The sequence below is a fragment of the Salarias fasciatus genome, chromosome 13, assembly GCF_902148845.1.
Source record: "Salarias fasciatus chromosome 13, fSalaFa1.1, whole genome shotgun sequence".
NCBI lineage: Eukaryota > Metazoa > Chordata > Actinopteri > Blenniiformes > Blenniidae > Salarias > Salarias fasciatus.
Window position 1 is genome coordinate 15,917,132 of NC_043757.1, and position 12,795 is coordinate 15,929,926.

At 40.2% G+C, this 12,795-nt stretch overlaps 1 protein-coding gene across 1 annotated transcript; it reads right to left on the reverse strand.

Moving 5' to 3' along the window:
* Positions 1–1,154: 1,154 nt before the first annotated feature.
* agpat5 (1-acylglycerol-3-phosphate O-acyltransferase 5 (lysophosphatidic acid acyltransferase, epsilon)) lies at positions 1,155–11,459 on the reverse strand. The gene is made up of 8 exons (XM_030106625.1): positions 10,671–11,459; positions 10,165–10,234; positions 9,968–10,083; positions 9,776–9,865; positions 8,441–8,531; positions 7,049–7,210; positions 4,111–4,234; positions 1,155–2,767 (listed from the first exon to the last, which is right to left on the reverse strand). Exons 1-8 carry the CDS (start codon positions 10,887–10,889, stop codon positions 2,542–2,544), a joined length of 1,098 nt encoding a protein of 365 aa, XP_029962485.1. The 5' UTR covers positions 10,890–11,459; the 3' UTR covers positions 1,155–2,541.
* Positions 11,460–12,795: the final 1,336 nt, after the last annotated feature.

Below are 12,795 nucleotides of genomic sequence, written 5' to 3' on the forward strand. Positions count from 1 at the left end.
ATATTGTAGAGAGATTATGAGGAGTGCAGAGGGCAGTCAGACAGATGATGAGGAAAAATTAATCTGGTCATGATCTGTCCCCTGGGAAGCTCCAGCACTCACGTTAGAAAATTGAGTTTATTTTTATAGTGTAATTACAATCGAGTTATTTCAGGTATTCAAAAAATATTTTGTATCAGTAGTTTAAGAAACTTCATGAAGAGACTAAATATATAACATGAAGCACTTGAGGCTATCATATGTGGATAGAAGTTGTAAGTCTCTAATATGGATGAGGACAAACATTTAATGATCCCTGTGTTCTGGATTGTAAGACAAGAAAGAAAGCACAACTCTTCCCAAAGAAAATGGCTTTATTTCACTCTGTCCACCCCCTCCCACACATTAAAGGTTTCATTGTTTCATAATACTCCTTATAAAGTGTAAATCAATGCATTCTTAGAGCAAAATAAGCCACTATGAGCTGTAGACATTGTGACTGCATGCTGCAGGAGAGCAGCAGCCACAGCAGAGCGTCGCCATGCAGCCGCCTGCTGAACGAGAGCCACTGTGGCCCAGTGTGAGACAGCTGAGGACCTCCAGAGAGAAGGCACACGTTTTCCAAAAAACAGTTGGCATTTAAATACTGTCTACAGCGTTTCCTGATGAGTTACAGTCCGATCTTGCCAAGGTAAAAATGACTATAAAATGGTTGACAAGAGTCATTTAAGGAGGAGGGATTATTCAAGTGAGGTATTGGAGTGACATGTAAAAAAAAAAAAAAAAAAAGAAAAAACAACCACCATGAGATTACTGTAACATCAACATGAGGAAACGGATATCAGACGAGCTCAAACAGGAAGACGAGACGGCACACATGTAAAGTGACTTGTGAAAAATACGATGGTAAACAACAACGGACAAACAGTGCATTTCACAATACCGCGATGTTTATAATACAAATGGCTTTGAGTGCGCAGGAACCTGTGATATATTGTTAAGCATGGCTTTCTCAGCTTGTCGGTAGATAAATATCTCCATGTGAACAGAAACGCCTTTAAAATAACAAATGCACATAAAACTTGTGAACCACATTAAAGAAAATATATTTTTGACACAGAAAGACACAAAAAGACAATTTGTTTTACTGTCAACAGAATTGGCGATACACAAAGTATTGCTTAAAAGGGACTTATGATGCTTTTTTTTTTTTTTTTTTTTACACAATGTTGGCTATTAATTTTAAAAATAGCAAAAGCCTCAGACGATGTCACATATTTAAGTAAACTTCCAGAAAGCAAACATCTGCTTGTAATATCTTCATCTGCTTTAGATGAAAGTGAAAATAGGCCAAAGAAGCTGGTGTATAATGACTTTAAATCCTAGCTTGATAGATTCTGTCCGATCAGAAAAAAGGTGACCTTAAGGAGCGAGAAATTAAACAGATCCCCTCAAGCAAACGATGACTAAAGAGGAAGACCTAAAGACAAAGTGAAGTGTAAATCATCAATCTAAACTGATTAGAGTCCCACAATATTGAAAGCACAATAGGTCCCCTTTCATTGAGAAGAAGAAAAAGAAGAAGAAGAAAAAAAAGAAAACCCAGACAATGAATAAAACATCATGGTGAAAACGCTAGGTTTTGGCAATGACTGACATTTTAAAGTAAAACTAATATTTTACATGGGTAGAACATTTGAACTCAGATGATCATTAGTGACAAACACTGTGGGCAAAAAACGCACAACACACTGCAGTTTGTCAGGACATATGTATTAGTAAAGAACTCTCCCACAAAGAATGTGTATGTATGTTTTTTTTTTTACAGCCACATTCACTGTCCGTATAAAATAACGTATGAAAAGTGATGGTAAACAGTGCAGCTGGTGTCATTTATGTTTATGAGCTCCCATGCTACTTGCGTTATTCTACCGATGTAAAAACATCACTTTACATGAGGAAAAGTGCATAATTTTCCTGATAATGCAACTTGGCATCAAAACAACATCACAACCAATCTCAATGAGTCAGTGCACTTATGGATCCATCAGTAGCCACTTGCACTGTGTCAGGTACATACCATGAATGAATGTTTTTTTTTTTTTTAAAGGATATCTTCCTCTTAATAATTTAATTTTTTTTTGTTTGTTTTGTTTTTTTACATGGGCAATGTCTGATGGGGGAAAAAAAGACCATGCAAATGTACTAATTTCACATAATTTGATAATGAGGGGGTATTATTTTAAGAGCTACTTGTATTTTTTTATTTAATTGAATAGATCAAGTACATTTTTGAGAAATCTAACACTCTTTAACAAACAGCCGAGTTAAGTGATTATTTTAGGCTGCGGATCCAAATGACAAGAGGGAAGTAGTAACACGGAAAGCTTAACGTTTCTCAGTATCTCCGGTCAAACAGCGGGTCAGACAGACCTCCGAGCCGGTTATCAGAAGGTGCTCTGTACCTGAACACGCCTCGTGCTGTCGCTGCGACGCGGGGGGGGGGCGGGAAACGGCAGCCTCCCTCCAAGTCGTTTGTGCGTCTCGGCGCGGCAGCGTTTGTTAAGGGAAAGCATTGACCCACAGCCAGCCCAGCAGCGTCCCGCACACCCAGGTTCTTACGTACAGTCTCCTGCCGTTCTCCGTCAGCAGCATTGGCAGTGTCAGCCCCCCCAGGATCACCACAGAGGGGAGGGTTTTCCACAGCGGCAGTGGGGAAAGCTTGCCCTCCCTGGGAAACCTGCAGATTTTGTCTGAATCCTGCGACTCGTAGAAATCAGTCAGCAGCCTTTGGAAGAACAGAAAAAGACAGAAAAAGTTCTTCTACATTAGTTTTTTTTCTGAGACACACACAACAAAAGCGCTGAGAAATATGTCGACACCCAAAACTTCACAGCACAGAAATGACATCGAAGCTGCTACTGTCGACAGAGACATCAATAATATATTACTTTCTATCCTGAACATGTCAAAGAGACATCAGTTCAAGACGTCTCTGCAGGTTCCCCTCTGACAGCAGCATTTTCTGACATGTCTCCAATAAAAGCTGATTCAAGTGCAGCATCTGAAGATGATTTTCACCATCTGTTTCCTGATCGAAGTATTCTATATTAAAAAAAAACAAAAAACTACCAATTACAGCTTTCCAAAGGTCAGATCTAGTCACTGAAATGATTTTAGCTTTGCCAGCAGTTAAAAACTTTGAACTCAATTAGTTTTCTGTGATGTAAGACGAGAAATGACCTGAAACAGTCACGTGTCAGAAGCTGCAGGATAAAAGAGAAGTGATCATCTCTGTGCAAATGACTTCAAAATGCACAAATCTATTTGTCAATTTTATGAAAACATTGGCTTTTCTTATAGTTCAAAAGAGGTTCCTTTGTAAATTAATACAACCTCTTTATTATTAGTAAGAAAGAAACCGTTCTGATTGAGATAAACTCAGTCAGTTAAAAAAAACAAACAACAAAAAAACTCCACAAAAACACCAGGTGCTTTCTGCTCATGTTCAATAACTTCATGTGTTTAGTTTTAGGCTTCCTGATGTGGAAATGAGAAGTTTCCAGCGCGAGAGGCTCATGCTGGGTGTTTTTCATTGCTCGTTGTTCCAGAAACAGCACATGATCAGATCTTAAAAAAAAAAAAAAAAAAATCAGTGGTGTATGATGATCAAATGAACAGAAGGTAAGAAGCACATCTGTGCTGAAAACTGACGGCACAGTTTTATTAATCAGTTCAGCTTCACTCCGCATGGCATTTCTCAACTTTTTAATCTACTTTTTAAACTTTCTTATGTCTTCCTGAGTTTGTCACTGAATTTTTTTACTCTACACGAGTTAAAAACAAGGCCTGAAAATCAGCTGGAGACAATGAGGTTTATTGCAGTTTCCAAATATCATTTATCTGATGTGCAAATTCATTCATGTTAAGCACTTTAATACTGGAGGGACACTGGGAAATGGAGGCTTTGAGCATATGATCATTTCCTTCTCTTTCGCTCACTGAAACACTTTGTGCTGCTGTTAATGTCTGGAAGGTGCTAAAGAAAGAAATCCATCGGTTCAAATAATGACTCATGACACTATTGTGTTTTTTCGGCGTGATTCAAAGTTCAAACGTGCACAAACTCACCGGTCCTTCATCTCAAACCGATCGTGCAGCCACCTGCGGAAAAACATGGGCTCGGCGGGAATTTCCTTGATGTCCACGCGGTCGAAGTGTATGTGGATGCGGGGACATTCTTTGCAGAGGAATTCTGTCACAAACAAGCAAAAACAAATAAATGGCTAAACAAAAAAAAAAACAGGAGGCGCCTTTCAGCCGAACGGCACGTCCAGCTCTGCTCTGAGTGACGGAGCAGTCCAGGTTTTCTGAAGCAGGAAATTAAACGCATGAGATAACAGATGAGTAAGAAAAGAACAAAGCAATAAATATGTGACTAATAGCTGAATAATAGGAGACGGACGCAGCGTCACCTCAGAACAAATTCACCAAATACAATGAGGAGGTGAAAACGGTCTGGAGTGTTTAATGTCAAGTTCAAATTAAACTGTCAGGGTGGCGAGTGAGGAGGGATGAGCAGAGTGTCTGAGAAGGTCAGGCATAAAAATGCAACCAAGTGTGAACACTCAAGGCTACTCCTGTATCCCTGGAGACCTTCAACTTCCTGTTTCCATAACACGCACTATTATCAGGAAATGTAGCGCTTCGGCCAGAAGAGGAAACCTGATCGAAGTCGGCGGCGAGAGATTGCCTGGCTGTAAAGAATTAGCGACTGCACACATTTCAAATGGCTTTCACACACAACACAATACACAATGTGGGCCGACTCATTCAGCCCGAGGCTCAGGAGAACCGACACCGAAACGTGTTTCACTACCACAACATGTGAAAAAGCTGAAGTGGTTCTGAAACAAGGTGACGGTTAAGTCTGTTCCTTCCTCAAAACACGCGGGGAGGAAAGTGTTTTCAAGTTTCTGTGCTGCTGAGGATCCAAACAAGTGTTTGGCACTGAGGCACTAAGGCTCTTAAAGCATTTCAAGAAGCTTCAAACAGAGCGGAGCATCCACGGCAGCTCTTCCACACCGGAGCGGAACAATGTTCCAAAACACACTTAAAAAAAAAAAAAGAAAAAAGAAAAAAAAAAAGCCACCTGGAACAGACGGAGGAAATCCAACACGCACTGCGATAAGAGCCACAGATCGGTGGGGAAAAGAGTAATTATGATGCACAGCACACAAAGAAATGACAGACTCCAGGAGGGATCGTCCATTCACATGAGGAGAGCAGCAGCACCAACAGGGAGCCCAGTCACATGTACGAGTCCTGTATGTGTAAAGAAACTCTTTGTGTTGTGTCCTTGAGCAAGACATGCTACCATGAGGGCGATCGGGGAGGCACGTGAGGAGGAGTGTGGGGCCTGTGCTCAGTTGGTGTTCACTGGCAGAGAGGTCAAGCACCGTGAGGCAGCCATCACTGTGAGGCAGCCATCACCTTTGGCGCGTGAACGGCTGAACGTGAACAACGGCGAGAAATACAGTACTTCAACTATTTTTCTTTAATGAAGTTTTTAAAGTGCATTATTTCCATTCAGTGTGTGCATGTCTGTGTGTGCTGCTGCCGACATCTCCACTGTGAGATAAATAAAGGCATGCGTTATCTTAGGCTCTTTGAGATATTGAAATGTGCTTTAAAGGGAAGTCTATTTCGCATCTGTGTGTTTCCGGGAAGAGGGAGAAAAAAAAAATACACAGGAGAGAATACTGAATTAAAAATGATCCATATGCACACGTTCTGCATGAATGGAGCAGAAACCTTCAATCGGAAGAATGAAAGGAGACGTCACATTACAGTCAAACCACTGAACGAGTGAAAAGACACAATATGCATCAAAGACAACATCCTTGATGATGATATTTCTGAATGTATCATTATTTGTCTCTCTGGTAAATTCATTTCACCGTCTGGGTGAGTTCAGACTGATTTCAACTAAGAGTTTAGGACTCTCGTATCTGCAGCCTGCAGTCACCTGCGCCTCCCTGTGAAATCACTACACTGACTTTCGCCGCATGGGAGCAGGAAGTGCGTGATGAAAGGAATGTTTTCCCATTCTCTGCTCTGCTCTGTTTGCTCGAAACACATCACTGTTTATTCCTGACTCAAACGGGATGTTGTTTTTTTGTTTTTTTTTCTTGCATTCAAACAACTGGGAACACGGAATAATCAAAGACTCCAAAACACGGAGCGACGCTGTTTACAGGAAGGCACGATTGTTAATAGGTGAAGTTTGCAGTGTGATTAATTACCGGCGCGGTTGTATACAATGTTTGAGTGTTGACGGTATGCCGTGTGCGTATTTATGGACATAATAAAAAAACAAGAGTCAGACAGGGGCTGCTGCAGGTTTAAGTATCAGCTGTTTCTCTGCAACGGATGAATAGAATTAAATCTTCTGCAGCAATTAAATGGACTTACAAGCTTTTTAATTGTTTAGTTAAATCACTGATGACTATTTTATTAATGACTTGTTTCTTGCCTGTTTTCCAAGCTGCCATATTGTTAATGAGTACTTCAGGAGCACGAGGCGTGACTACCTGCCATAATGTAATGAATAACCTATCAGCTGATAATTAATTAAGACAGAAAAATCATTGTTCTTTTTTGTTGCGGCTGGCAAAAATCAAACACTCACTCAAACGTCGGGTCTTTCTCTGCTTTTCTAAGCCTTTGCATTACCAGAAAGCGTAAGATAGATGAATTTAGATCTCATATGAGGCTCTAGGGAATTTTTAAGAACACCGTATTGATCTCGTAGTCCAGAAAAATTGGCCCATCAATCACCGATAATCATCGGTCTCTGAAGCAAGGTCTCGGCCTGTATATTGATCCAAAAAGCAATAAAAATAAATGAATGAATAAATAAAAGGGATAGTCGTGTTCTGAAGGCTAATATTAGATGTGCTCATACAATAAGTCGACCTGGTCCAGCTGAACATCTTGGAGCCTCCGCTTGTTTATTACATTTCGGGTTTACGTCTCTCCTGGTTCGGCAAGTCAAAGCGATGTTCACCTGGCATTGAAGGTGCTGGTTTTCTCTGACCGGAGGCGTCCAGTGTTCCCTCGTACGCCACCGTCACGTCGTACACGGCATCCAGGTGGTCCTTCATGGTCTCGATGGCGATGTGAGAGGCTTTCATTCGAGGTGTGAGGGTGTGGTTCAGAACAGCAAGTCCTGCGAAGAACACAAAACAGATTTCTTACCCTTAAATGAGAAACAACGTGTATCAGGCTCCAAGCAGCTTTGTTACTTGCGGCTCAGCCGTCTCTACACAGTCATTTGACATCTTTGTAATTATATAATCGAAATTAATGCAATGAGCTTGACGGAACACGTCAGATAAATACCCGAAATTCGTGAGAGTATTTTAAAATGAGTGCATGCGTTTGTGTCGGTCAGTCACAGTCTGTTGTTCTTGGCTGACGTGGCGCCATCCTCTGCTCACTAATACCCCGCTAATAGCAGATAATGTCATGTGCACATGTCGGCTCTCCGCAGCGATTTATTTTGGATTAATGGGGGAAGGTGATATTCAGAGCTGTGGGGCAGGGATAGGCTTAATCTCTGCAGAATAAATGCAGTCCGTCCACTCAGCACAGAGGTATCAGGACACGCATGCAGACGCAACAAATGACAGAGGTTTTAAGTTCTGTGGTTACACTTTCAGTGTTACTTTTAGAAATGTTACCTCTCATAACTAAGACATCTGTTTCTCTAATCAGCTGACTGCAAGGTCACTTATTATTCAAAACAGCTTGTATAGGGTGATTATTTTCTAGTAAAACAGCTAAACTACATCATAAAAGCAAAACAAAAACAATCTACAAAATGCTACTTGGCTTTAACTTTACATTAAGAAGTGCTTTTTGTGGCCATTTGTAAAGAACATGCATTTGTGGAATGTTCAGCACGACAGAGGATGCGAGTAATGCCTCTCAAAAATGAGAAAAATCTCTGCCCAACAGCTTTTATGGTGATATTTTTTCAAGGTTGCAACCCATATACACAACTCTGCTGTTCGTCACATAAATGCCTGATCCCTGCAAATGTCACGTCGAAAATAGAAAGAAAAGACACTTTTCAATATTGTGAGATTAACTGTGAGGAAACATTGATAAAACAAAAGTACCAAACATTTTCTTCTGTGCAGTGCTGATTTAGATAATCAACACTGGTGCCGTTCTTGATTTGAAGCTCTGTCGTGAAAAGTTGACCATTTTTAAGAGCCCGTTTTAATTTGTTGGAGGTTGTGGTTAACGTTACGGACAACTGAAAAGATGCTCTTCGGTCAGACTTTGAAGGTGACCGTACAACAAAAGCTAGTCAGCTGTTTTGCAGAGTAAGAGGGCTGTGTTTGATTAGTATGCAGCAGTGCAGCGGTAAGTGGCCACTCTCCTGCTCTACCTTCTTTCACGGCAAAAGCCTGACTGTCAGCGATAACATTCTTCAGCTCTGGATTATACCGAGTTCCTTCTGGGAAGATGACAAGGTACATCTGTGGAGAGAAAAACATAAGTGGAGGCCTTGGTGGGCTTTATTTGAAGGATTTGAAATAAATTCACAGGACATGTTGAGGAAGAAATATGGTGAAATAACACTGTGGCAAACTGAACGTGAAGCAGAAGGAAACCGGTTCCGGTTTGTATCGATTCTCAGAGAAACAGAGTATGTGTTGATGGAAATTAACCCTGCCACACAAGTAAATGCCTGCTTACTTTTTATTTTCTGCTCAACGAAAAAGTTGCAAATGTCTAACATTTTTGCGTTTTGCAAGTTTGCAGAAGAATCACATTTTCCTCATCACTTCCAAGAAATACTTTTCACTAAAAACAATTTTACAACTTATCAACTCAACAGTTACTGACATTATGACGTGATTTACAAAGCTGCTACGAACAGATGTGATTCTCTGAAAATCTTTTGTTTTTGTGATAATCAATTGTTCTCTTTTAGCATCAAAATCCACACCGGAGCGTTCTTGGTTTAACTGGGACAATGTTTGTGGAATGCACACACAAACACACTAATCCTTCCACAGTCAAACCCTAAAACCGATTAGGGGAAAAAAATAAGAATTAATTAATAAGAATTAAAAAAAAAAAAAAAAAAACATTTCTGACAATATCTCACACTGGGTTTGAACTTTTCCTGCATCAGATGTCATCAAATGCTTCAAATAAACTATTCTAAATTTAATTCTTCAGAATTTATTTCCCTCAAAAAAAAAAAAAAAAAAAAAAAAAAGCATTTTAGGATGAGTAATTTGGCAAAGAGGTTACAAATGCAACCTTATAAATGGAAGTCTGATGATTAACACACTATTGTGAAACCTTCAGCAAAGCCTCAACTGACCAGGCTGCATTAGTGGTAAAAGAAACATACAGACCAAACGATTCACAGTGGCGGGCTATTTTTTATTTTATTTTTTTTTTAACACCCCTAAATATACATCTGTAAAGCACTTCGTAACCATATTTAAAAAAAACCCAAAAAAGTTCTATATAAATTTGGAGTAGCTGTCATATATTTCAATGATGAGCAAGTAAAACCAATATGAAAGACAAAAAATGTTTTACATATGTGAACAATGGTCATACTGATGTTGCTGGTATAAACAATGACAATCAACAAACAATTTTCATATGTATCACAATTTGATCTTTAAATCCTCATCTGTCCTTCCATCAAATGCAATTGAAGAGATATATCTACATCAGGATAGATAAACAGAGGACTTACTGGTGCTCCACACTGAGTCTGCGTTGTTAGTTTCTTCCTCATTGCCTTTTCATTGAACCTGGCACTTCGTTTCACGTAGATTCCACCATGCTGAAAGAAAAAATACCATACTATGAAAGAGGTATAAGAGAATATGATTAAAATTCATTAGTCTTTCCATAGGATGACCTAAAGCCGACATGGGAACCTTACCTGAGAGAAATACCATCCATAAAGCGGGAGCCATTTGAGTCCATCCTTGAGGACATACCTGACATGACCGAGCGCACTCTGCCTGATGGCGAGCATGTCAGCAATGATCCAGTCAGCTACCAGGTGAGCACAGACAACACATTGTAATTCTGCTTCATAACCAAGTCTTCACAAAGCAGTGAACTCAAGTCATTTACCTGTACATTGATGATTTGACAGGTAGATCACATTCTCTTTGTTCTTTGGTATATCTCCATAAATTACAATCTGCAGATGGAGAAGTAAGAAATGGCAGTAAATTTCACATGTGCCAAAATACGCGTCATGTTCATGACAAAAGTGCTGTTCATTTTAGTAAAATTGCACGTGCAATGCTGAATCTCCCAGCTGAATCCTCCATGTAGACTCCAGGGGCATTTAAAGAAGTTAAAATTAACAATTCCATGACTACACACCCTGATGCACAGAAGGGCCAATGTGCAACATGTCAAAGGAATGTAGATTTTCTTGTCATGCATGTGGTTCATCACAGTCTTGTTTGGCAGCCTGGCTGAAGCCTGAAACTTTTATTTTACCAGTTTCACCACTGCCATAGAAACGGCATGCTTAACTCCTGTCCACATTCAGTTGTTCAGCATTAGTGTCTAAATCTCTCCATGGATAAAACTGTTATGGTGCCAATAATCAGGCATGAAGGACTCACCTCAACTCCTGTGTAGTTTTCAAAGAAAAATAGGACCATGCTCTGGTAGATGCAGTACAGTCGGTCGTCTAACTTGTGGTAAACACTCGCTGGTAAAACTGTAGAAAGTAATCGCCAGACTCCCCATGACAGCACGTAAGCCGGGGCTGTTCCCAGCATGATCGTGGCTGGAAACCAGTACCGCAGCGAGTATGTGTGCACAACTAATGACAACAGCATGATTTAACCTCTGACTCCACTCAAGCAAGAATAAAAATATATATATATCCCTGAAGTAGAAGTGTCGGCAGTACACCGATGAGGTGACAGTGCGCCCTATCTACCCAGGACCACACCTGGCCTGCTTTCAGCACACCTGTCCCGACAAGTCAGCATAAGAAAGTGAAGAGCGAGATGGCTAAAGCTAATTTTAACCTTGCGTGCAAAACGCAATGTGCCAAGGCGACCCCATCGTGCAAGACATAAACACAAGAACGACTCTGGCTATCTGACCGCTACCAGCATGGCAGAGAGGAGATGCTGAAGGCGACCTCTAAGACAACTCTGGATTTACTGTAGAAGTTCAAAAAAAGCATTAGCCCACTACCGAACGTGTTCAGCAAGACAGGAAGTTTTACACATCACGACATCTGACAAAAGCCGCCTCCTCGGTTGTGGTAAAGATGGCAGCGTCCATCCAAAAAGTTAAGTCAGCGGCTAAAAGGAGAGTTAATTTTCATTTCCACCCCCAGTTCTTCATGTTTATCCTGCTAGCTGTTCATAAACTAGCTGCAGCAAATGTCACACACACACGCCTCCCTACGTAATCACACCCTCCAACATACGGCGCGCTGATTGGCCGCATGACGTCACAGATACTGGCCAATCGGAGAGCGCATACTATGAGCACACGATGTTCCAATATTAAAGGGCCAGTTCGTCTTTTCACCTACAAGCAGATACTCTCAAAACACATTTTAACTCCGGGTCGTTTGTGTTTGCCGTTTGATACCGAAGCATTACTTACTTGGTGTCTTTAGTTGTTTAACTTGAGAATGAGAAATTAATTTCAAGGCTCATAAAGACCCCATGATGATACCTTTACAAAGTATCTACTGTCAATGCTTTGCATGGGTGGAATATTTATAGAACAACTATTCTGAAACTTTAAATATTGAGCCTTTTCTTTTTGTAAATGTTTTGCATTGTTTTGTGGGTATAATAGAAAGAAAAGACTATTATCAATACCAGTAACAATCCAAGGAGAAATTCCATACAGATTTTCTCCACACAGAAGAGGATATTAATAAAATATTAATATATCAAATAAAGTAGGAAAAAAAATAAGAACAGTAAGAATGCATCTGTACAAGGTTTAACAGTGAGTGAATACAATACCAGAAGAAGAGCTTGAAATAACACTGTTTACAACGGAAAGAGATCGTGAGTTTGCTTTAGTTTTTTCAGGTAATTTCTTCACGGTTTCTTGCTTTTGGTTTAATATCTTCAAAATGTTCATTACTAACTGTAGTTGGTTGATCTGATTTCATTTCCTCACACTTTTAGAGGTTGTTTCCAGTAACCCTTGGTTTGTCACACCACGGTCAGCCTGCACCTCTTACTGAAGATATTTTTGCATATTTTCTGTTTTTCTGCTTGGGGTCAACAAGAAAAGGTTGTGAATTATTGATGGAAGTTTGCTTCAGTTTGGGTTTGTTATTAGTCTTGTGGTTATTTTACGTCACTTTGAGGCTCTCAAGTTGGCCATTCCCGCTTTATGGTATGGCCACATCGGTTCTTTCTTCTTCTTTTTTTAACTTATTTGTCATGGGCAATGTGCAGTCAAATAACTCACCTGAATTTTTCATGGCTCACCTATGACATTCATCCATATTCTATACTTTTTTTTGTTTACACTTCAGGGTCAGTGCTGGAGCCAATCCCAGCTAACTATGAGTGCGGACCGGTCTGTCTCAAATGCAAAGTCACACACATATCCATGGAAAGTCGAGTCACTGACGACTGCATATTTTTTGGACTGTCTGAGGAAACTGGAGGAAAATATATACAATGAGAGCTACCTGATCCACACATATGGTCTCTGCCTGGACTCAAACCCATGGCATTAGGTTTAAACTAATAGGTT